Source organism: Orycteropus afer, unplaced genomic scaffold (assembly GCF_000298275.1).
Source record: "Orycteropus afer afer isolate SDZICR_OR568_19922 unplaced genomic scaffold, OryAfe1.0 scaffold00026, whole genome shotgun sequence".
Classification (NCBI taxonomy): domain Eukaryota; kingdom Metazoa; phylum Chordata; class Mammalia; order Tubulidentata; family Orycteropodidae; genus Orycteropus; species Orycteropus afer.
Genome location: NW_006921613.1, coordinates 2944472 through 2969024, shown reverse-complemented (window position 1 = coordinate 2969024; position 24553 = coordinate 2944472). Strand labels below are relative to the sequence as shown.

Sequence of the window (24553 nt, the reverse complement as noted above, 5' to 3'; positions counted from 1 at the left end):
AAATTTCTTGACATTTATGAGGGAGTGTTTTCATTTGTTGCTACATCTCAATTGGTATTGTGTCAATTCCTACAGCCTTGTTTTTCACTCATGCTTTCAGTGCAGCTTGGATTTCTTTCTTCAAAACATCAGTTCTTGATCATGTGCTTCCTTCTGAAATTGTTGAACATGAATCAATTGTTTTAATCTATCCTAAGCTAATTCTACTGTTAAGAATCATACACTCAATTATTGACAAATTTTAAAATGCTTTAAGGTGCATGATTTACAAATGTGTAACTATTCTAGAACATGTTTTAACATACAACTAGGGCATTTAGAGCTCCTTAAAAAAAATTACCTTAAATGGAATTAATTCATTTTAGTATTCCTTTTTTTGACATGGTTTAAGACCATAAAGATTAAAAATAAAAATAAAAAGACAGACAATCTCTCTTTCTACCATTACCATATTCATTTTTTTTCAGTTTCTTGTAACTATACCCTGAATATTATAAAAGTTTTTTCCCCATTATAGTAAAAAATGTTATACTTTCAAATAAATAAAAGTTTTCACCAAATTGTTGCTGTCAACTCGATTATGTTTATCATAAGGAAAGTTATAATGTTGATGTTGCTCTTTTATCTTAGTTTCTATAGATGTAAGTAAGTTAAGCATGGCGTTCACAGATTTATATTCAAAAGATATTACCAAGGATATCTTTTGTGGTAAGAATTGTATGGTTAAATTTTCCCATTTAGTCTCCACAACATTCTGTTATCAGGCAGGATTAGTCCCTAGAAATAGAGAAATACAGTATTTCTGGGGGAAAAAAATATATATATATATATATATATATATATATATATATATATATGTGACAGAGGTTAGGCAATGCTTACAGTCAGTGAAAATTGTAACAATTATTAGGTATGAACATATGTCTTTTGATCATTTTCACTACATCTCAATTGCTTCTATACCAAAAAATGCATGGTCCCAACAGTAGCTGCTCTAGTACACACCGGTAAATGAGCTTTTACTCTCTTCACTACAAGCTTGCTAAGGAGCTGTTATTGTTGTTGTTGTTAGATGCCATTGAACTGGTTCTGACTCATAGCAACCCTATGTACAATAGAACGAAACATTGCCTGGTCCTTCACCATCCTCACAATCATTGCTGTGGTTGAACCCATTGTCGTAGCCACTACATCAATCCATCTCATCAAAAATCTTCCTCTTTTTACTGACCTTCTACTTTACCAAGCATAATTTCCTTCTCCAAAATCTGGTCCCTCATTTTGCCAAGTTCAAAGAAAACAGTATGAAGTTTTACCATCCTCACTTCTAAGGAGCATTTTGGCTGTACTTCTTCCAAGACAGATTTGTTCATTCTTCTAGCAGCCTGTCATATATTCAATATTCTTTGCCAACACCATAATTCAAATGCATCAGTTCTTCTTAGGTCTTCCTCATTCATTATCCAACTTTCACATGCATATGAGGCAATTGAAAATACTATGGCTTGGGTCAGGTACACTTTAGTGCACCAAATGACATTTTAACACTTCAAAGAATTTTTAAACAGCAGACTTTCCCAATGCAATACATCATTTGATTTCTTGACAGCTGCTCCGTTGGTGTTGATTGCAGATCCAAATAAACTGAAATCCTTGATAATTTCAGTATTTCCTCCATTTATCGTGATGTTGCTTATTGGTCCAGTTGTGAGGATTTTTATTTTCTTTCTATTGAAGTGTAATCCAGAGTGAAGGCTGTAGTCTTTGATCTTCATTAGTAAGAGCATAAAGTCCTCTTAACTTTCAGCAAGCATATTTATGTCATCTGTACATCACAGGTTGTTAATGAGTCTTCTAATTCTGATACCACATTCTTTTCCATTTAGAACAGCTTCTTAGATTATTTGCTTATCATACAGATTGAATAAATATAGTGAAAAGAAACAACCTAACACATAACAACAACACACACATTTTCTAATTTTAAACCACACAGTATACCTTTTCTCTGTCCAAAGGACTGCCTCTTGGTCAATTATAGGTTCCATATTAGCACAATTAAGTGTTCTAGAAATCCTATTATTCATAATTTGTTCAATTCAAATTATCCATAATTTGTTATGATCCACATAACAGAATGCCTTTGCATAGTCAATAAAACATAGGCAGAAATCTTTCTGGTATTCTTTGCTGTCAGCAAGCTCTTTCTGAAATCTGCAATGATAGCCCTCATTTTACATCCTCTTCTGAATCTGTTGAATTTCTGGTAGTTCCCTGTTGATGTACTGTTGCAGCCATTTTTAATTATCTTTAGCAAAATTTTGCTTGCATGTGATAGTAATGGTATTGTTGGATAATTTTCCCATTCTAATGGATTGCTTTTCTTTGGAATAGGCATGAATAGGGATCTCTTCCACTCAGTTGACCATGAAGCTATCTTCCAAATTTTTTAGCATAGACACGTGAACACTTCCAGCATCACATCCATTTGTTGATGCATCTTAATTGGTTTTCCCTAAATTCCTGGAGCCTTGTTTTTTGCCAATGCCTTCTGTGTAGCTTAGGAGCTTTGGTAACATTATGCCTGAGGTATTCTATTGCTAACCAGGAGGCTGACAGTTCAAACTCACCACCCACTCCTCAGAAGGAGGGTTGGGCAATCTACTTCTGTAGTGATACTGCCTTGGAAACGCATGGAGGGGTTATGAGTCAGGTTTGACTTGATGGCAGTGAGTTGAGTTTCTGTGCAGCTTAGATATCATATACTACCTCCTGAAATAGTTGAATATCAATCAATCTTTTGTGGTACAGTGACTTAGTAATCTTTCCATCATCTTTTCATGTTCTTGTATCCTTCCATTTTTTCACCCAAAGAATCCTTCAGTATTGCAACTTGAGGCTTAATTTTTTTTTTTTTTCAGTTCTTTCGGCTTGAGAAATACTGAGGATGTTCTTTCTTTTTGGTTTTCTAACTCCAGGTTTTTGCATATTTCATTATAATACTTTTCTTTGTCTTCTTGAGCTGCCCTTTGAAATATTCTCTTCAACTCTTTTACTTCATCTTTTCTTCTATTCACTTTACCCTATGATCAAGAGAAATTTTCAGAGCCTTTTCTGACCTCCATTTTGGTACTTTCTTTTCTGTCCTTTTTAATGACTTTTGTTTTTGTTTTTGTTGTGTTTTGTTTGTTTTCTTCATGTATGATGTCCTTGATGTTATCCCACAACTCTTATGGTTTTTGATCACTAGGATTTGATTAATCAAATCTATTCTTAAGATGGTCTCTACATGCTGGTGGGATATATTCAATGCCATACTTTTGGCTCTAGTGGACTTATTTTTAAAATCTTCAGCTTTAACTTGAACTTGCATATTGGCAGTTGATGGTCTGTTCCACAATTGGCCCTTGGCCTTGTTCTGACTGATGATACTGAGCTTCTCTATCATCTCTTTCCACAGATGTAGTCAGTTTGAATTCTCTGTATCCCATCTGGCAAGTTCCACATGTATAGTCATCATTTATGTTGTTGATGAAAAGTATTACCAATCAACTGTTGATCTTGAAAAAATCTATAATGTGATCTCTGGCATCATTTCTATCCCCAGTGCTTTATTGTCCAATTACTGATCCTTTTTTGTTTCCGTCTCTTCATTCCAATCACTAAGAGGTACTGAGAGGTTTGAAGTTATGGTCTGCTATTTGCTTATCAAAGGAGCTCTGGTAGTATAGTGGTTAAGGCATTTGGCTGCTAATCCAAAAGTTGGTGGTTCAAACCCACCAGCTGCTATATAGAATAAAGATGGGGCAGTCTGCTTCTGTAAAGATTTGCAGCTTTGTAAACCCAGTGGGGGTCACTGTGAGTCAGAATTGACTCAATGGCAGTGAGTCTGACTTTTTTTTTTTTTTTTTAACTTGCTGAGAAGGGGTTTTGGTGACTCAGTGTTTAAGGGCTCAGCTGCTAACTGAAAAGTCAGTGTTTCAAATCTACCAACCACTTAGTGGGAGAAAGATGTGGCAATCTGCTTCCATAAAGATTATTGCATTGGCAACCCTAGGGAGCAGTTCTACTCTGTCCTATGGGGTGGCTATGAGGTGGAATCGACTCAATAGTACATAACAGCATTTACTCGTGTAATGTTAGGCAACCCAGAAGGCCACATAAAGCAGTGAAACCGTCTGGTTGGTAATTAGAGAAGGTAAGAGACCATGAACTAAATTTCTGAAATTGTTTGCTTCCAGCAGGATTTGTATTACAAACATAAATGTCCAGACAATTTAAACCAATCACAGGACACAAAGTCCTAGGGATCAAAGAAAATTTTAAGTGCACAGTGACAATTCACCCTATTCAAAACTCTGGATATATCATAGGTGGAGAGTGTTAAGTCTGTCATCTGTCAGGTACTTTAGAAATCATCTAGCCCAGTGACTTCCTTTTATCTTTTTTTTTTTTTTAACAGAATCATTTTTAATCCAAAGGAAATTTTATCCTATATTAAAATATGACATATATAACAGTCATATTTATTTAATAGTAAAAATTCAAAGCATTTAATTATTTATCTCATCAAAAAAATAATTAGGGACTTTGAATAAACACAAACATTTGAAATGTTCATTTCCAAATGACATTTGCCATTTATACCCAATTTATTTAATTTTCTTTTTAGTAGCCTTTGAGTAAATGTGAAATATAATACATTTAATTTTGTGAATTCTTTGGTGTTTTAAAATTTTCCTTTTGAACATTCAAAGCAAATATTTGTACAACCCTTGATTTAGCACAGTAGAGGTAAAAAAATTGGGATCATGGTGGTCAAATTACTTGCCCAATAACACAAAGGGGAGCTAATTCTTCTGAATCTCAGGATAGTGACTTATTCCCCTAACTTTTTCCAAAAAAGCCATTCTGATTCTTCAGAATGAAATCATTCATTCAATCTCGTTGTTCTTCTTCTCCCTCCCTTGGACCATCAAAAAGTAACTGCATGTATGTTCACATCACCATTGATTTTTCCACTGTAGGAGCAGCAGAAAAGAGTTCTAAGCACGGTGCCGAAGACAAGACTCAGACTATTATTACAGCCATGAAAGAAAGAATGAAGATCAGGGAGAAAAACAGGCCAGAAGTATTTGAAGTAATTCAGGAAATGTTTCACATTTCTAAAGAAGATTTTGTACAGTACACAAAGGCAGCCAAACAGAGTGTGCTGGATGGGACGTCTAAGTGGTCAGCAAAAATAACTATTACAGGTAAAAAAAAAAGCAAACTTCTTTAAAATTTTAATTCTGTGTCTTAGATGACAGAACTAATATTAATTATATGTCTAATAAAAAGAAATCTTTTCAATCTTTCAGAAGTCTTGTTGGTACCTCAAAATTCTAAAATATATACTAGATAATTGAAATAATTTCAGACTGTTTTGTTCAAATCAAAAGCTCTTTCAGAGGGAGAAAGTTTCTATTTTCAAGTATATTTATCTATACCTTGCAATTTACAAGATACTGGCTTTGTTGCTATTTGCCACTGATAAATTACAAGAGTAGCTGATAATCTCTTCTGTCATTTTTTTTTTTTTTTTAATGAGAAAACAAATGTCACTTTACTTACTCCTGGATCAGCATCACTCATCCATTTGAGTCAAGCAATTTGAGTTTAGTGATGTCTAGCAATTTGAACTTGTGAAGTTACTTACATTGTTAACACAAGTGTCAACATATCATGTTAATATTTACCAAACCTCTTCACTTACTCATATTGTATTTATAAGGCAAAATAAAGATGCTTTTTTTTCTTCTTTACTGAGTTCAGTTGATCAATACTGACAGCAAACTCATAAATAAGTCCCTTTTAAGTCACAGTTTTGCATGCTGTATATGCATCTTTATTTCTCTATACATGCATACATTATGATGAATATATGGCATATATATCGCATATGTATATAGTTAATTTTTATTAAAGGCAAAAGCAAATGTTAGCCAAAGAAAGATTTTAATGTTCAGTGTATTCATTCTTTTATCTAAAAACACTTTTTTAAGTCCTGTTGGTGATAACAATTCAACCAATGAGGGTATATCTGCAAACCCAGGGGACAAAGTGATAGAATTTTTTTTTCTTCATAATTCTGTCAATTTTATATAGTATTTATTTTATTGCCTTTTGTTTTGTTTTGTTTTGTTCCAGTGGTTTCTGCACAAGGCTTGCAGGCAAAAGACAAAACAGGATCAAGTGACCCATATGTTACAGTTCAAGTTGGAAAGAATAAAAGAAGGACTAAAACAATTTTTGGAAACTTGAATCCAGTATGGGATGAAAAGTTTTACTTGTGAGTATATACTGTAAAACTATTACAAATATTAAAATATTTGAGCTTAGTTAAAGAAGACATCCAAAGCATACAAGTAATACTTGTCTTATATTTATTTTAATAATCTCTTATACCCACTAAATACTCTTATTGTAGTTATTATTTATTCTTCGTCTTTGAAAGCAAGTTAAAAGCAAATTTAAAAAAGGCATACACACACACACACACACACACACGGCACAAGGAAGAAAATTGGGATGATTTTGCAAAAGAAAAAAGAACATGGTTTAAACTTAAGATGACCCAACATAGTTACAAATTTAGACTTTTTCTCAGCAGTATCTTGCCATCTGGAGATTTATGACTAAAGACAATAAAAGGAACTTGGGCATCACTAGGCTCATCACTTGGGGCAGGACCATACCTATGGCAGCCCATACTGATGAGATGGTTGATGATAACTTTCATGACCTCTCATTTTCTGCTGGGCATTCATTTCAAACCTTTTATGTCTTGCACTGAACAGTAATAAATCATTTTTCTGTCAAGGGGTCTTTTCTTTCAACTACTTCTTATACTTGGAGAAACATAAAATGATGTCCAATTACTGTTTGTTAGATATAAAAAGAGTGGGTTTAAAGGCAGTTCTTTTTTCTTTCATTCACTCTTAGTTAATGGTTTAAACACAGATCTTTCTTAACATAGTAAATAACCAAATCCAGCCCACACAGCTTGTTTGGGAATGTAGGATCATAGGAATTACTGAGGGTTATTTTATTTATTTATTTATTTTGTATATCTGTGGTGAGGAAAGAAATATTAAGAAATTGTTATTTTGGAAAATCAGTTGGGACCAAGTAACAGAAGGTAAGATGTAAAGAGTTAAAGGGATTTAGATGATTTCTCCCTTTAGATTAATGTGATTTCTTGTTTGTTACAGAACATCAGAAGTCAATCAGTAGTCACAAATTCAAATTCCTAATAGGGTCAAGTAAATGATTAAAGCAGGATAAGAGGCACAGAGCGGAGTGATGGGACAATGGAAAACTGGACGGCAAATGACTCTTGGAAAAGAGACAACTTCCACTGCCATGTAATCAATCATGCAGAGGCAATGCAGCTAACACTTCCAGTTTCTCAGGAGAACCTGAAAGTTTAAAATAATTTTGAAAAGTTTTAGTGTGGTAAAATTGACATGAAATGAAGTTTTCATTTTTCAAAAGTATATGATTTGTTAAGTTTTAATATACGTATACTTCCATGAAATCATCATCACAGAATAATGAACATATCCATCACCCCCAAAAGGTTCTTCATGTCATCACTCCCACCTCCCCTCACATTGAGGCACTCACCAATCAGTTTTCTAATGCTATAGAATACTTTTTATTTTGCATTTTAGAATTTTACATAAATGGACTCATGCAGAATCTATTATTCTTGTATCTGCTTTGCTTCACTGAGCATAATTACCTTGAAATTCAACCAAGTTACAGTGTAGTTCATGGTTGTTGTTAGGTGCCATCAAGTCAGCTCTGACACATAGCAACCCTATGTACAACAGAACAAAACACTGCCCGGTCCTGTGCCAGACTCACAATCCTTACTATACCTGAGCCTATTGTTGTAGCCATTGTGTCAATCCATCTCGTTGAGGGCCTTCCCCTTCTTCGCTGACACTCCACTTTGCCAAGCATGATATCCTTCTCCAGGGAATTGCCCCTTCTGACAACATGAGCAAAGTAGGTGAGACAAAGTCTAGCTATTCTCACTTCCTAGGAGCATACTGGCTGCATTTCTTCCAGGATAGATTTGTTAGTTCTTCTGGCAGTCCATGGTAGTTTCAGTATTTTTTGCCAATACCACAACTCAAAAGCATCAAATCTTCTTCAGTCTCCTTATTCATTGTCCAGCTTTCATGTCCATATGAGGCAATTGAAAATACCATGGCTTGGTTAGGCTCACCTAAGTCTTCAAAGAGATATTTTTGCTTTCAGCACTTTAAAGAGGTCTTTTGCAGCAGATTTGTCCAGTCCAATACAACATCTAATTCTTGACTGCTTCTTCCATGAGTGTTGATTGTGGATCCAAGTACTATGAAATCTTTGACAAATTCAGTCTTTTCTCCATTTATCATTATACTGTTTAATGGTCCAGTTGCAAGGATTTTTGTTTTCTTTATACTGAGGTTTGATCTATACTGCAGACTGTAGTCTTTAATCTTCAGTAAGTTCTTCAAGTCCTCTTCACTTTCGGCAAGCAAAGTTGTGTCATATGCATATCGTAGGTTGTTAATGAATCTTCCTCCAATCCTGATGCCCTGCTCTTCTTCATATAGTCCAGTTTTTCAGATTATTTGCTCAGCATAAAGATTGAATAAATATGGTGAAAGGATACAACCCTGATTCACTCCCTTCTTGATTTTAAACCATGCAGTATCCCTTTGTTCTGTTCAAGCGACAGCCTCTTGGTCTATGGACAGGTTCCTCATGAGTACAATTAAGTGTTCTGGAATTCCCATTCTTCTCAACGTTATCCATAATTTGTTGTGGCCCACACAATCAAATGTTTTTGCATAGTCGATAAACATAAGTAAACATTTTTTCTGATATTCTTTGCTTTCATACATGTCAGGTCCACCTGACAGCACCAATGATAACCCTCGTTCCATGTCCTCTTCTGAATCCATTTTGCATTTCTGGAAGTTCTCTGACAATGTACAGTTGCAACAGTTTTTTAATTATCTTCAGCAAGATTTTACTTGTGTGTGATATTAATGATATTATTCGATAATTTCCACCTTTTGTGGAATCACCTTTCTTTGGAACGGCTACAAATATGGATCTTTTCCAGTCAGTCAGCCAGATAGCTGTTTTCCAAATCTCTTGGCATAGCTGTGGCATCTGTTTGTTGAGACATCTCAATGCATATTCCATCAATTCCTGGAGCCTTGTTTTTTGCCAATTCCTTCAGTGCAGCTTCAACTTCTTCCTTCAGTACCATTGATTCTTAATCATATGCCACCTCCTGAAATGGATGAACATTGACCAATTCTTTTTGATACAGTGACTCTGTGTATTCCTTCCATCTTCTTTTGTTGTTTACTGACTCATTCAATATTTTGCCCATAAAATCATTCAGTATTGCAACTCAAGTCTTGAAACTTTTCTTCAATTCTTTCAGCTTGAGAAATGCTGAGTGTGTTCTTCCATTTTGGTTTTCTAACTCCAGGTCTTTGTACATTTCATTATAATAATTGACTTTGTCTTCTCGAGCTGCTCTTTGAAATCTTCTGTTCAGCTCTTTTATCTTGTCATTTCTTCCATTTGCTTTAGCTATTCTCCATTCAAGAGCAAGTTTCAGAGTCTCTTCTGATATCCATTTTCTTCCTTTCTTGTCTTTTTAATGACCTTTTGCTGTCTTCATAGATGATGCTCTGGATGACATCCTACATTTCATCTGGTTTTTGGTCATTGCTGTTCAATGAATCAAACCTATTATTTAGATGGTCTCTAAATTCAAGAGGGATATAATCAAGATCATATCTCGTCTCTCATGGACTTGTGTTAATTGTCTTCAGCTTCCACCTCAATTTGCATATAAGCAGTCGATGGTCTGTTCCACAGTCAGCTCCTGGCCTTTTTGTGGCTGAAGATATTGAGCTTCTCTGTTACCTCTTTCCATAGATGTAGTCTATCTGATTCCAGTGTAGTCCATCTGGTGAAGTCCACATGTATAGTTGCCATTTATGTTGTTGAAAAAACATATTTGCAATGAATAAGTCTTTGATCTTGCCAAATTCCATCATCCAATGTCCAACATCATTTCTGTCAGCAAGATCATATTTTTCAACTACCAATGATTCTTCTTTGTTTCCAGCTTTTGCATTCTAGTCACCAATAATAACCAACACGTCTTGATTTTATGTTTTGTCAATTTCAGACTGCAGAAGTTGTTAAAAATCTTCAATTTCCTCATCATTGGCTTTGGTGGTTGGTGCATAAATTTGAACAATAGTAGTATTAACTGGTCTTCCTTGTCAAAAAAGAGAAACCAAACTCATTGCTGTTAAGTTGGATCTGACTCATTGTTACACCTCCTTGGGTTTCTGAGGTGGTATCACTACAGAAATAGATTGCCCAACCTTTCTCTGAGGAGTGGCTGGTGGGTTTGAACCACCAGCCTTCTGGTTAGCAGTCAAGTGCCTTAGGTTCTACACCACCAGAGCTCAAGGTCTTCCTTGTAGGTGTATGAATATTATCCTAACACTTCTATCCTGTACTTCAAGATCTTGAAACATTCTTTGTGACAATGAATCCCATGCCATTTCTCTTCAGTTTGCCATTCCCGGCATAGTAGATAATATGCTGTCTGATTCAGAATGGCCAAAAACAGTGCATTTCAGCTCATTAATACCTAGGATATCAATCTTTATGTATTCCATTTCATTTTTGACACCTTCCAATTTACCTAGATTCCTACTTAGTACATTCCATGTTCCAATTATTAATGGATGTTTGTAGCTATATCTTCTCATTTTGAGTCATGCCACATCAGCAAATGAAGGTCCCAAAAGCTTTACTCCATCCACATCATTAAGATTGACTCTACTCTGAGAAGGCAGCTCTTCCTCAGTTGTATTTTGAGTGCCTTCTGACCTGAGGGGCTCATCTTCTGGCATTATATCTGACAAAATTTCAGGGTTATTCATAAAGTTTTCCAGTAATATATCAGATAGTATTTCACTGCTATTCATAAGGTTTCACTGGCCAATTCTTTGAGAAGTTGATGGTCCCTTCCTATTCCAAGTCTGCCTTAGTCTGGGAGCTCCACTGAAACCTGTCCACCATGAGTGACCCTACTGGTATTTGAAATACTAGTGGCATAGCCTTGAGCCTCACAGCAACACACAAGCCACTACAGTATGACAAACTGACAAAGGAGTGGTAGGTCTAGTTCATTAGTTCATTTCTTTTTTACTGCTAGGTAACATTCCACTGGATCAATATATCAGTTTGTTTACAAATTCATATGATGATGGACTTTAGGCTTGTTTCCAGTTTCTGACCATTAAAAATAAAACTGTTAGGAACATTTGTGTATGCATCTTTGTATGGATGTATATTTTCATTCCTCTTGGACTCTGGTGGCGTAGTGCCTAAGGCATTTAGCTGCTAACCAGAAGGCTGGCGGTTCAATTCCACCAGCCACTCCTCAGAAAGAAGGTTGGGCAATCTACTTCTGTAGTGATACTGCCTTGGAAACCCAAGGAGGGGTCGCTATGAGCCAGATCCAACTTGACGGCAATGGGGTAGAATAGATAGATCATATATAAGAAGAATGTTTAATATTTAAGATGCTGATCAAATATTTTCCAAAATGGTTGTACCATTTTAAATTTGTACCAAATATGAGTATGGTCACACATATCCTCACCAACATTTGCTACAATCAGCCTTCTTAGTTTTCAAGGGTGTAGTGTCTAAGACAATTGACTGCTAACCAGAAGGCTGGCAGTTCAAACCCACCAGCCACTCCTCAGAAGGAAGACTGGGCAATCTACTTCCGTAGAGATACCACCTCAGAAACACAAAGACGGGTCGCTATGAGTCAGGATCCACTCGACAGCATTGAGATTGGTTTGCTTTTTTTAATAGATGTGTAATGGTATCTCGTAGTAATAACTCCCTGCCGTCAAGTCAAATGCCTTAGGCTCTATGCCATCAGAGCTCCTATCTCATAGTAACAGTATCTCGTAAGTAATAAAAGCTACTTTCTAGTGCTAAGGTGTGTTTAGACTCTAATGGGAAGAGTGTAATGTTAACAGAACAATCCATATTAGTTATTGGCCCTTTTTCTAAAAGCCTCCTGGTTATCTGGAAATCGGACACAACCTATGAACAACATGCAGTTTTGGCATGTTGTCTTATAGACTTGGCATAGTCAGAGACTTTCATAGAACTGGAATAAGACAGTTTGGGAAAGTAAGAGCTACTTTTGTTTCAGGGTGCAGAAATCAGACCAGGGAATAAAAGGTTTGAATTTTTGAAGGACTTGGTTGGAAGTGCGAGGGAGGGTGGAGACGAAGTTGCCAGTGGGATCAGTGAAGTGGCCTCGGGCTTTTGGACAACTGGGTCTGTTACCATGGCTGCTTGGGGAGTGGCTGGTGTTCAGGTTTCAGGGGCCTGCCTTCTGCAGCTTCCTCTGGAGGATTTTGTGGTTGTAAATTTGTGGGAGAGAGAGTGCTTAGAGGCAGGCCCTGGGACTTAAAAAGGGGCTGCTCCAAGAAAGAGGAAAAACAAAACTAAACAAAGATGCAGATTTTGGCAGTAAGGGAAAAGAGAGGTTTGTTGAGATGGTTACTTTGGGTGTTACTATGAGTAATGTGAAAGTAGTGATGAATTCAGTTTAGATTCTGTGAGCTGAGAGAAACAGCCACCAGCTTTAGGGCCCTTTCCAAAGGAGAAAGCTCTGCTTAAAACTAAGGTTATACTGTGGAGGGAGGAAAAAGAAAAAAAAAGACAAAGGGGAGAATGGAAAGGAGCTCTTTCAGCAAAATGGAAATTCATAAATGGTTGTTTAAAAATGGGATGAATGAAGTAGCCATTACCTGAGACTTGGTGCAGAAACTACTGCTGGCTTTCCATTTATAATAAAACAAAACGCCTTTTCCATTTATTAAAGAAAAATAAACCAAATCCACTGCCACTGAGTTCATTCCTACTCATAACGACTCTATAGGACAGGTAGAACTACCCCCATAAGGTTTCCAAAACTCTAAATCTTTATGGAAGCAGACTGTCTCTTCGTTCTCCTTCAGAGCAGCTAGTGGGTTCATCTTTCCAACCTTTAGGTGAGCAGCCAGATTACTTAACCACTGCACCACCATAGCTCCTATTGACAACTGGGAAAAAAAGAAAAAAGACGACGACTAACTGTCATCCAGTCAATTCTGACTCATAGTAACCCCTGTTGGGTTTCAGAGGCTGTAAATCTTTACGAAAGTAGATTGCCCCATTCTCTGAATAGCTGGTGAGTTTGAACCTGACCTTCTAGTTAACTGCCAAGTACCTTATCCACTGCCCACCAGAGTTCCTTTGTTTACAACCACTTGGGAGGAGTTTAAAAGTCCAAAGGCAGAAGTAACCACAAGAACGCTAGTTGAAAATGGCTGGACGCAAGGGTGGAGTAAATCAATCAAAAAACTGATTTGGGGCTAGGAACCTGAGGCCATTTATTTATAAATCAGTTAAACAGGAGTAGTAGAAGACAAAATTTGGATAAAAACGGAGTTTTAAACTGGCTTTATGTGAAATGTTTAGGAAAAAATATTTCTGAATATTTTAGAAAAAGTACTGTGGGAAACATTTTACTTGTCTGTATAAGAAATGCAAGTCCACCCTTCATGCCAACTCTCATTGGATATGCTAAAAAAGGAGCTAAGATTCACAGGGAAACCTACAGGTGCTTGTTTCAGTACAATAACCTTGTGTGGATCCTAGATGAAGACGCTCTGGTGGCCCCTTAGTAAAGCGCTCATCTGCCAACCAAAAGATCAGCCATTTGGACCTACCAGCTGCTCCTAGGGAGAAAAATGTGGTGTACTATGTCAGTAAAGATTACAGCCTTGGAAACCCTGTGGGGTAGTTCTACTCTACCATATAGGGTCTGACTATGAAGGAGAGTCAACTTGATGGCAACGGGTTTGGTTTTCCTAATTTGAGTTTGGAGAGTAGATTGGAGGCTTGGCTGGAAGGGAACACAACCCAGTCAAAGACTTGAAAGTGTGGATTTGAAAATTTTGCTAACTAAGCCACCAGTGATGAGGCCTGATTGCTTGCACATTTGGCAAGCCACGGGTGGGCTTTAGGGTACAAATAGGGCTGGTTAAGGGCCCTGGTGAGTCTCAGCTGTGGTGCTCACCTAAGTGTACTTACCTGGCCAGGATGAGACTGTCAGTAGGTGGGTAGTTCCTCTCACAGGTAAGCAAAGTAAGCAAAATTTACCCATCTGTAGTGAACAATGAGGAGCTCTGGTGGCAGTGGTTAAAACATTTTGTTCCTATCCAAAAGGTAGGCACTTTGAACCCACTCGCTGCACTGTGAGAGAAAGGTGAGACCATCTGCTTCTGTAAAGATTTACAGCCTTGGAAACCCTATAGGGCAGCTCTACTCTGCCCTAAAGAGTTGCTATCGCTGGCGCCGGTCTTTCTTCCAAACTCACAGCACCTTCTCATAGAATCAAAGCATCTTTTCAAATTTGCAATCCCTGACAGTGACGGAGTACTCAGTAAACAATGTAAGCATGAGCTTACTTATGTTTACTTACTAATTGGTAATAAAGTTTCACATGTTTTTCATCACATCTCCTTGTGTTTATTTACTAATCTGTAGTGAACAGTTTCACGTGGGTTTCACCGTATAATGAGCTCATTGGGTAATCCGCCCGGGTCCCTTACCCAAAAAGCCAAGTGAAGGGCTTGCATGAAGAGTTCTTTGTATCCTCCGAGATAGCCTCCCGAAGCCAGGGGGGAATGGCATGTCGTATGACTGCCCCGTTCAAATCCTTCACGACACAAAGTGGAGTGCGTGAGGAAATGTGGTCATTCTCTGTACATACAGCGGCTGAGCCTGGAGGACTGCTCCCCTGTTGTATGCCGCCCACTGCTCGTAGTTAAGTAATAAACGCTACATTCCGTGTGCTAAGGTGTGTTCAGGCTCTAATGAGAAAAATGCAACGTTTATGGAACAATTTATAGTAGTTATTGGTGTTCTTTTTCTAATGGCCTCCTGGCTATGTAGAAATTGAGTACACATCCTGTGAGTTAACAAGCAGTTTTGGTGTGTTTGGTCTTAAAATGATTTTCACCCGGTTGAGAAAAACACCTTCTGTTTCCAGTATGCTGCGAGTTTTGATCGGAAATGGATGTTGGATTTTGTCAAATGCTTTTTCTACATCTGCTGTGATTATCAGGAGCCCTGGTGGCACACTTCTTAAAGGGCTCAGCTGCTAACCAAAGGTCAACAATTGCCAACCTGTTCTGCAGGAGAAAGACGTGGGGTCTGTTTCCACAGATTTACAGCCTTGGAAACTGTATGGGGCATTTCTATTTTGGTGGCGTAGTGCCTAAGGCATTTAACTACTAACTAGAAGGCTAGTGGTTCAAACTTATTAGCCATTCCTCAGAAGGAAGGTTGGGCAATCTACTTCATAGTGATACCGCCTCGGAACCCAAGGAGGGGTCGCTATGAGTCGCAGTCACCTTGGTGGCATTGAGTTTGGTTTTTTTGTTTGGTTTATGAGTTGAGCAGCTGGTCAGCTGTGTGTTTTTTTGTTTGTTTGTTTGTTTTTATGATGATTATCATATATTTTTAGTTTTATAGTTAATTATACTTACAGAATTTGGAATAAACTCCATTTCTCTTATTCTTTTTCTATATTGCTGAATTCAGTTTCCTAAAAATTCATCATTTTGGCGTCTATGTTTGTGAGGAATCTGCTTCTATAGTCTTCTTTTCCAGTAATGTCTTTTTCTGAGTAATGATGTAATGATACGTATAGAATGAATTGGAAATTAATCCTTCCTTTTCAGTTTCTGAAAGAGTTGTGTGGAACTGATAATTTTTTTTTTCCTTAAAAGTTTAGTCAAATTCACCAATGAGTCCATTTTAGCCTGGAATTTCTTTGTTGCAAGGTTTTTAAATATAAATTTAGTTTCTTTCATCGACATAGAGATATTCAAGTTATCCATATTTTTCTTCAGGGACCTTTGGTAGTTTGTGTCTTTTATCTAATTTGCCCATTTCATCTACATTGCTATAAATTGTTCATAATATTCCTTTAAGTAGTGCAGAAATTATAGTGATTACAATGATGACCTCCCCCTATTAGGAAATGGAGGCATTTTCTGACTTGCCTAGCTAAAGATTTATCAATTTTACTGATCTAAAAGAATTAACTTTTCTATTTTTAAAATTTATTAACTTTTCTCTGTATTAACTTTTTTCTCATTATATGTTATACTTCTGCTAATTAGCATGCCTGGTATTATAGTTAAGGTTGTGTGTCAACTTGGCTGGGCCTGGTTTTGAGTGGCTGCGCAGCTGGATGTAATATACACCATGATGAGACTGGTAATCAACTCCATGGTGAAATCTACTATGACCAGCTGAGTAGCTGCCTGGGGGGAATGTGGTCTGCTTCCAGTATATAAGAAGATTATTTGAAAAAAGTCTTTAGCTTCTTCACAAATCTAGATCTTGCATTTGGCTGAGTCTTCATCTCAGTAGCCTACCATGTCATCTGCCGATCTTGAAACTGTTTCTGGACTTGAACCAATGGCCTGCCATGTTGTTTGGTAATATTGGGACTGACTTTATGCTTGTCAACCTTGGGTAAAGAGATGTCTCCAACCCCAGTGGTCTGAGAACAACAGACAGAGCTAAAGCCCAAGGTCGAAAGTCTCTCTCCCAGTCCCTAGAGCTGGCACTTTGAACTCAGACTTCTAGCTTCCTAAACTATAAGAAAATAAATCCCTGTTTGTTGAAGCCATACATGTGTGGTAATTCTGTTACAGTCGCACTAGAGAACCAAAACACCTGTTAATTTTGTATTGGATGCAAAACATTGTTAATATTACCTTATTGAGTACTGAATTTGTTTGTGGACCTATAAATACTCCTGAGCTTTTTTTTCTGGAATATAGTTTATGATATGGAAATAGTTTGATTCTTTTGTGGACTGCTTTTAAATTTTGCTAGGTAAGAATGAAATATTGATTAGTGTCAGACTAACTCCCCACTACTGAGGCATGACTCTTGTGTACTCTGCCTAATGACTCATGAATTAAGAGATTTTCTAGTTTGTATGGGGAAAACAGGCACTATTCCTGTCCATGGTTGAATTCCTGACAAGGTTACATCCTGAGAAAACATCTGAGTGGATGTTGTGATAAAATTACCCAAAACCAGGGTAAGAACCATTGAAAAGAATTAGGATATCTCTGGTCCCTGTTACTTCCTCTTGATGGAAATAGAAGTCTGTAAGTCTGAATATAATAAACAAAATAAAATAAAACATGCCAAACAAAGTACATCTAGAAATACTTAACTCACAGTTTAGCAGTTGCAATCTGTGAAGTAAATAATCCACCCAAAGGAGAGTAGAAATATTTAATTTTTCAACCTTGCAACGGGTTCCCTTTGAGAAATCAGTTGAATATACTTAAGTACATGCTTATGAGGAAACAACCCAAGGGCAAAGAAAGAACTTCCCAAAATCATTAGCTAACAACAATATCTGTTGTATACCCGGTCAAGGACTAGTGCTTCTCTCCACCAGACAGGCTAGAAAGCCTTGTGATTCTCCACTAAGTACATAGACAAGTCCACCACAGTTCAAAAATGAATTATTTGTATCTTAATTGGTCATTTTTACTTTAGTATGCCTCTGCTTTCTTTTTGATAGGAGCACTATACACTGAAAATAATAATGTACCTATTTTTAAAGCAACATTATTCTCAAAGAAGGAGAAATTCAAATTTAAATCTATTTCATCCTACGATGGTATATAGAGCCTTACCAAGAAAGCAAGAAAACCTTTCTGTTTCAGTGAAACATGGAAATGCAAAATGTGTAGATACTGAACATAATTTTTTGCAAGATTTGGTATTATAATGACAAAATATTTTAAGTGAAGTTAAATTCACAATTTTCCATTAGTCTTGTAAAATTTCAAAAATGAATGAAAACAACTTTCTTTCACTTTAATTCTGTTTGTTGGCAGTTTTCCAAACTCTAAGATTCCATTCTGGTTGTACAGGTGCTATTTATCTCTAGCTTCAAAAATACTATATTGAAACTACCAGTGCATGTTGTGACTTTTCCATGAAAAAGACTTGAGAATTACAAATTTTCTTTCGAAGGGGTTCTTTTTTTGCAGGACGTATTAAGTTCATGGAGAATTTGTGTGCAGATTTTGAAAAATGCATACATGTCACTGATGACCTCATCAGTGCCTCCCACTATCTTAGCTTTGTTGCCTGAGGTTACTGGACTGTAAAAATTTGTCTTGACATTCTGAAAATAGGATGTCCTATTAATAGTGAGAATTTGATTTGCATCTTGGAAAATTGACATCTTCGGAGTTTTAGTGTTCTAATCTGAATAATTAAAATAAAACTATATTTTACAGGGTTGTTATAGTTGAGACAATGTATTAAACTTCATGGCAGATGTTCAGCATTTAAAAATGGAAATTATATGATTATTAACATTAATAACATCATATGGTGTTGAGAATGAGGGCTTCAAAGCAAATACTACAGCAATACTTTCATGTCAAATAAAGTTCTGACCTAAATAGTAAAGCTGAAAGCACCAGTGAGTAGGTTATTGCATAAAGAAAGTATTGTTAAAATAAGAACTAGTAACCAAGATTGTACAATGGACCTGAGAGATTGTTTCATCCAACTCCCTCATTTTGTTAATGAGAAAATCAGAGATCAGGTGGGTAATAGTAGAGCTAAGCCTACAAGGAAATCCCCTTATTATGTAGTCACAAATAGGATACAAGTGGAAATAAGGAAGTGTGTTTTTCCCCTTCCAAACTTTTCCCTTGAAAATGTGCTGTTGACTTAAGTGAAGCAGATAGTTACAAAGCTGATCAATGAAAATGCAATTTAAATAATTTTTCAACGTTGTGATTTCAGAGATTAATATTAAGTTATACACCTTTATATATATATATTTTTTAACTTTAGTCTTGAAAAGACAGTGACTGTTGTGTGACTCTAGTATAGAGGACAATGGAAAATGTTTTCAGAGACGAGAGGCATGACCAATTGAGCCTTTGAAGACATCTGGGCTAGGAGGGTTATAAACATGTATCTGAATTTTAAAATATCACATGAGGATTAATTAATATAATATATATGAAAGTGTTTTGAAATGATAAAGTATTACATAAATCTGAGGCGCTCATTATCTTTGCTCCTTGATCTTAATAAGTTGTGTAGTTGATCATTTCATGATTAATTATGACATTTGATTTTACTTTTCTGTGCTACAGTTAATGAAATATTTTATGCTTATCATAAACCATTCCCTCAGGAATAAAGAGATTAAGTCTCTTTGAAAAAGATATTTTGAAGTTAGACATATTTTCTGTATTTTAATACTACGTTCTCTAAAGGACTCTATAATTGATTTGTAGTTGAAACTATAGCTGAAAACTCAAAATGAGTGAGTGGCTCATTTTTGCTATCTTCTGGGGAAAAAAAAAAAATTAGTACTGATTCCCTCCTGGAGGGGGTAGTTCATGAAGGTAATAGCAGGGATGTGTTGATTATCTTTCTGTAATTGGTATTAAGAACTAAAGTAAAGAATTGGGTTAAGACTATAAAGCTAGTCAGCACAATGCCTGCTGAAGTACAAACATGCCCTTATTTACTTACAGTGTATTTAAAGAAGAACAGTTGTATTTAAGCTTTCTGATTATATAACTGAGAACCAGCTTCAGTTGGTTAGGAAAGATTACAAATGATTTCCACCCACATTTTCCAAGTGTCTGTTTTACGCAAGGTACTGTATTGGGTGTTAGGGAGGGTACTCGTGAAGAGAGATTCCATGTTTTATCAAAAAGTTTTCTGATCTAGAAGTTTATAAACCCGATTTCCGGTCTGATGGTAGCATGCTTCTTGACTCCCAGGAAATCCCTCAGCCTCTTTGCATCTCTTTTGAATTCCCCATCCTGAGTCAATGAAGTTGTAAGAATTAGTATGATAAAGGCTCTTTTCACACTTAAGCACCATAAATTCATATTACTCTTGCTTTAGAGGCTTGATTGCCTCATTTTTGTTCTTTTTTTTTTTTTTTTTGGAAGTATACGTCCGCCATGTACAACTAACAGCTACCCAGTGGAATGGTGCACATAGAGGGCCTCAGGCCTATGGGTTTCCACTGTGGCAGGTGCTACTCAGTCAAGGCTGAGTATGAATTAAGCATAAACTAAGTTCTATAGGAAATAGCTTATTTAAATACTACAATTGAATAAAAATAACTGCATGGCACAGCAGACTAGTGTTATAAAATGACAGCCTAAATGGAATCAAACATTTGATTTATTGCCTAAATTACTAGCATGGCTCTTTCCTAGTCTACATGGGAAGGAGGCATTTCCTAAACTGTCTCAATCAGCTTAAAATGATGATACTAGCATCAACAAGTCATTTGTCACAGAAGAGGGTAAAAATTGTTTAAGACAAAAATGACTTGTGAAGGAGTTTAGTCATACTTTATGAGATTAGAAGTTTTTGTACTAATCATTGTCTGTGTTGTGAATATGCATGCATGACACTAGGGAGATTGTTGTTATGTGCTGTCGAGTTGGACCCAACTCAGAGCGACCCCTTCTTGGGTTTCCGAGGTGGTATTACTATGGATGTAGATTGCCCAACCTTCCTTCTGAGGAGTGCCTGGTGGGTTTGAACTGCCAGCCTTCTGATTAGCAGTCAGGAGCCATAGGCACTACGCTACCAGAGCTCCTACTAGGGAGATGATGACAACCAGCATCAGCTTTCACTAAGTAAAAGAAAACCTAGTAGCACAGCATTTACTTTATTACTGCTCCCATCAGTGCTTCAAAGTTACATAATATGGAGAGAAAGGAGGTTCTTCAAAGAGACCTGGAGTGAATTTTATAAAATACGAGTTTAGAGTTATCAGAGTCTTAATTTATAGTTTTCAAATCATAAAATAGCTGAACAGGACAGATATATAGAGGCAGCACAATGATACGCTGTAGGCAGAGAGGCAGGGTGCCATAAATTTCACTAACATTTAAATTGAGGGTCAAACTGAATTCAAATGGCATTCCCCAAATCTTTAGGGAGCTGTCGGATTACAAACAGCAACCCTTGGGACAATGGGTCTGTTCTAGGGGAATCTCTTGGTGGGAGAAAGAATCCTTCACACTTAATCTAGTTAATAGAAAAGGCATTGGGAGGGGACAAACTTTATTATATGGGTAAAGAAAGCTCTTGTAAGAATTCAGGAAAAGCCAAACAACTAGAATATCAAAAGAGCAGAAAACATTACACCGTGATTTCTCTATTTTTCTTAGATATTTATTCATCTGTATGTGTTATTGTCTGTCTCTGCCTCTGTTTTCTCTCCTTCCTTTCCTTTTTTATTTTCCCTCCCTCTTCTGCAATCTGATCTGATTCTCGATCACTGTTGATTGGCTTCTCATAGCTTTAGTTTCAGCACGTACCATAATAGCGTTGGCCTTTAAGACCATGCGTCTCGAAACTATAACACTCACAGCTTATTTCCAGAATGTTCTCTGTGTTTAGCCAATTAGTTCAACTTCCCTTTGTAAAGCAGAACATACAAGTCATGGGTTATTGGTCAGCCTATGATTAGAATATCTTAAACCCATCAGTTAAGTTTTGTGGGGTAGAGAATGGGGGTTGTGGATCAGTAAAGCCCTGTTGTTTTGATAGTTAGTCATTTAGGTTTGTGAGTAAGAAAATTCCCTTACTAGAATATATCTGGTAAGGGGTGCTGTGACCAACTTGATCTACCAAGCATTAAAATGTCCCTGTTAGTTCCTTTCTCCCATCTCTTGATATACCCCATATATCAACAAACCACTTACTAGGCAGAAAAAGGAGGATTAGCATGCTAGCTGTTCTGGTTACCTAGCACCACTCTGGCAGGAATATACCACAAATGGGATGGCCTTAACAAACAGGAGAGTATTCTCTAACAGTTTGGAGGCTTTAAGTCTGAGTTCAAAGTGCCAGGCTCTGGGGGCTGGGTGAAAAACCCTCAGCTTTGGGTTTCAGCTCTGCCTCCTGCTCCTGGTCCACTGAAGCTAGAGGCTTTTCTTTACTCAGGCAGCTGCTGGCTGCCAAGGTTGCCAAGCCCAAGGTTGACAAGTAAAAAGGTACAGTCTCAATGTTACCAAACCACACAGCAAGCCATTAATTCAAGTCCATTGAAAGTCCTAAAGTCAACAGAGCATGGCAGGCTGCTGAAAAAGGACTCAGCTACATGCAGGGTTCAAAAGTGACATAAGCTAGAGAGTATCCCCAAGTTGTCTCCTTTTATATGCAGGAATCAGATCCCTAAGGCAGCTACTCAGCTGCTCACAGTAGATTCCACCATGGAGTTGATTACCAGTCTTATCACAGGGAATACTACATCCAACTGTCCAGCCACTAACTAGGCCTAGCCAAGATGACACACAAACTTAACTACCACACTAATCATGTTCCTAGCCAAATTGGGAGTCCGTGGATTCCTGGACAGATTTCTTCAATACTTGTTCCAACAGTCTCTATAGAAATAATTCATTCAACTATTTTTATGTGAACCACTCTCCTAGGTTCTGGGGCACTGAGGTGAATACTAGAGACCAATAACTGGTTCTTTTAGAGCTTTGATTCTAATGGAGTGGAGATGGTGCTGTGTCTAATGGCACTAGCCAGGGAGAGTGAACCCTAGAAAGCTGGAGAAGCAGAGAGCTGTTCTGTTTGGTACTGACATTTTTGCTGGGCTGGAAAGTAGAATGGCTATGTTTTCTTCAAATCAAGAGTGTTTAAAGAAAGGTACTCCTTGAGACTCTGCAAAAGAAGTTCTAGATAGATAACCACTTTGTTGAAGAAATGTTAGTGACGAGGAAGAAAAACATAAAACCCAAATCACTGCAAGTATCATATTAATAGGTACTGCCATGTGTAGTGTTTTACTGTATCTCAACTGCTATCCATATGCATTATACCTTATGAAGTGTTGTTACTATTTTGTTTGATTTTCATTTTACAAATGAGAAAGCTAAGGTTCAGAGAGTTGAAGAAATTTTTTCTAAAGGACTCCTTCAACAGGCAAAATGAAAGAGCCAGGATTCAAATTCACATCTTCAGTTATCACAATAAATACGCTTTCCCACTATCTCATTCCCTCATTAGTGTCTGTGGTTCAAGAAACCACCCAAAGATTGCCATGCAAGAGTCAGTACAGGAAGCCGTTCTCAGCTGGTTTTCTTAGACTCTTGAACATAAGCTACATCTACTCTTTAACAATATTTTAACAATATTATTTTCATATATAATTACCACCACTGAGTTCTGCTTTTAGGCCAAGTTGGAGTAATATGAACTAGATTTACTTTCCCAACTGAAAGAAACAAACAAAAAGAAAAACAGGCAAAATATTCAGAACAATCATTTTCAAGACACTTGATAGGCAATAAAAGATAGAATTCCCTGAGACACAGGAAACAAATAAGGTGAGCTCTACAATAATCCAAGCTTACTGCTTTGAGAGAATTTTAGGCTCTGACACATGGAGGGGAAAACCTAGGAAGCCTACCAGACTTTCTGAGTGGAGACGAGCTGAAAATCTGGGATAGATGCAGTGACATTCACAAGTCAAAGTACTGGAGAAGAGAAAGTACTCCCAAGATTTGCAGAAGTTCCTCCTTGAGAATGCAGTTGAGTAATGATTTGCACATGCATTTAAGAAAAATAACCAAGGTTCGGAGATTCATCATTAAGGATTAGCTAACAGTACCCAGCTTTCATGGGAGAGTTAATAATGCCTGTTCCTACCAGCAACATTGGAAAACCCATAATTCATCGGACATCACCTTTAGTATTCAGACTATTTAGTATTCAAGTATTACTTGGCTTAGTAGTCTAACTTTTTTCACCCTAGATTCAATTCTAGTCTGTGCTCACTTAACAATTTTCAAAGCAGGACTTTAGAGGATAGACTGTTTCCAAGTAACTTGCCCCCAAACAAACAAAACTGCCTAGCACCAAATAAAGCAATCTTCATATACCTTGCATTCAATCAAAGAACAACAGACAATAACCAAAGAAGTGGGGAAAATAGGACCAAAAATGAGAAAAACCAATTGATGGAAATTGAACAGGAACAGATACATATGTTAGAAGAGGACATTAAAACAGTTATGACTATACTCAATATGTTAAAACAAATAAACAAAAAACCTTAATATATGGAAGATATAAATAGTCTAACATTAAACGTGAGATGAAAGCTACAATATGTAAAATTAAAAGTACATTGGGTGAGATTAACAGCAGATTATACATTATAGAAGAAAAATACTGAACTCAAGAACACTTTATTTTTTATTTTTATTTTTTAAATTTTATTTTATTTATTGTGATTTGGGTGAAGATTTACAGAGCAAATTCACTTTCCATA

The 24553-nt window shown here is 36.8% G+C and overlaps 1 protein-coding gene across 1 annotated transcript in view; it reads left to right on the top strand.

Annotated features, from left to right (window-relative positions):
• The window catches only part of UNC13C (unc-13 homolog C), a 903686-nt gene that overhangs the window by 273468 nt on the left and 605665 nt on the right, over positions 1–24553 (top strand). Inside the window, exons 8-9 of the mRNA XM_007935152.2 lie at positions 5028–5255; positions 6190–6331. Of these exons, the coding sequence (XP_007933343.1) occupies positions 5028–5255; positions 6190–6331 (370 nt within the window). The remainder of the gene's footprint in view (positions 1–5027; positions 5256–6189; positions 6332–24553) is intronic.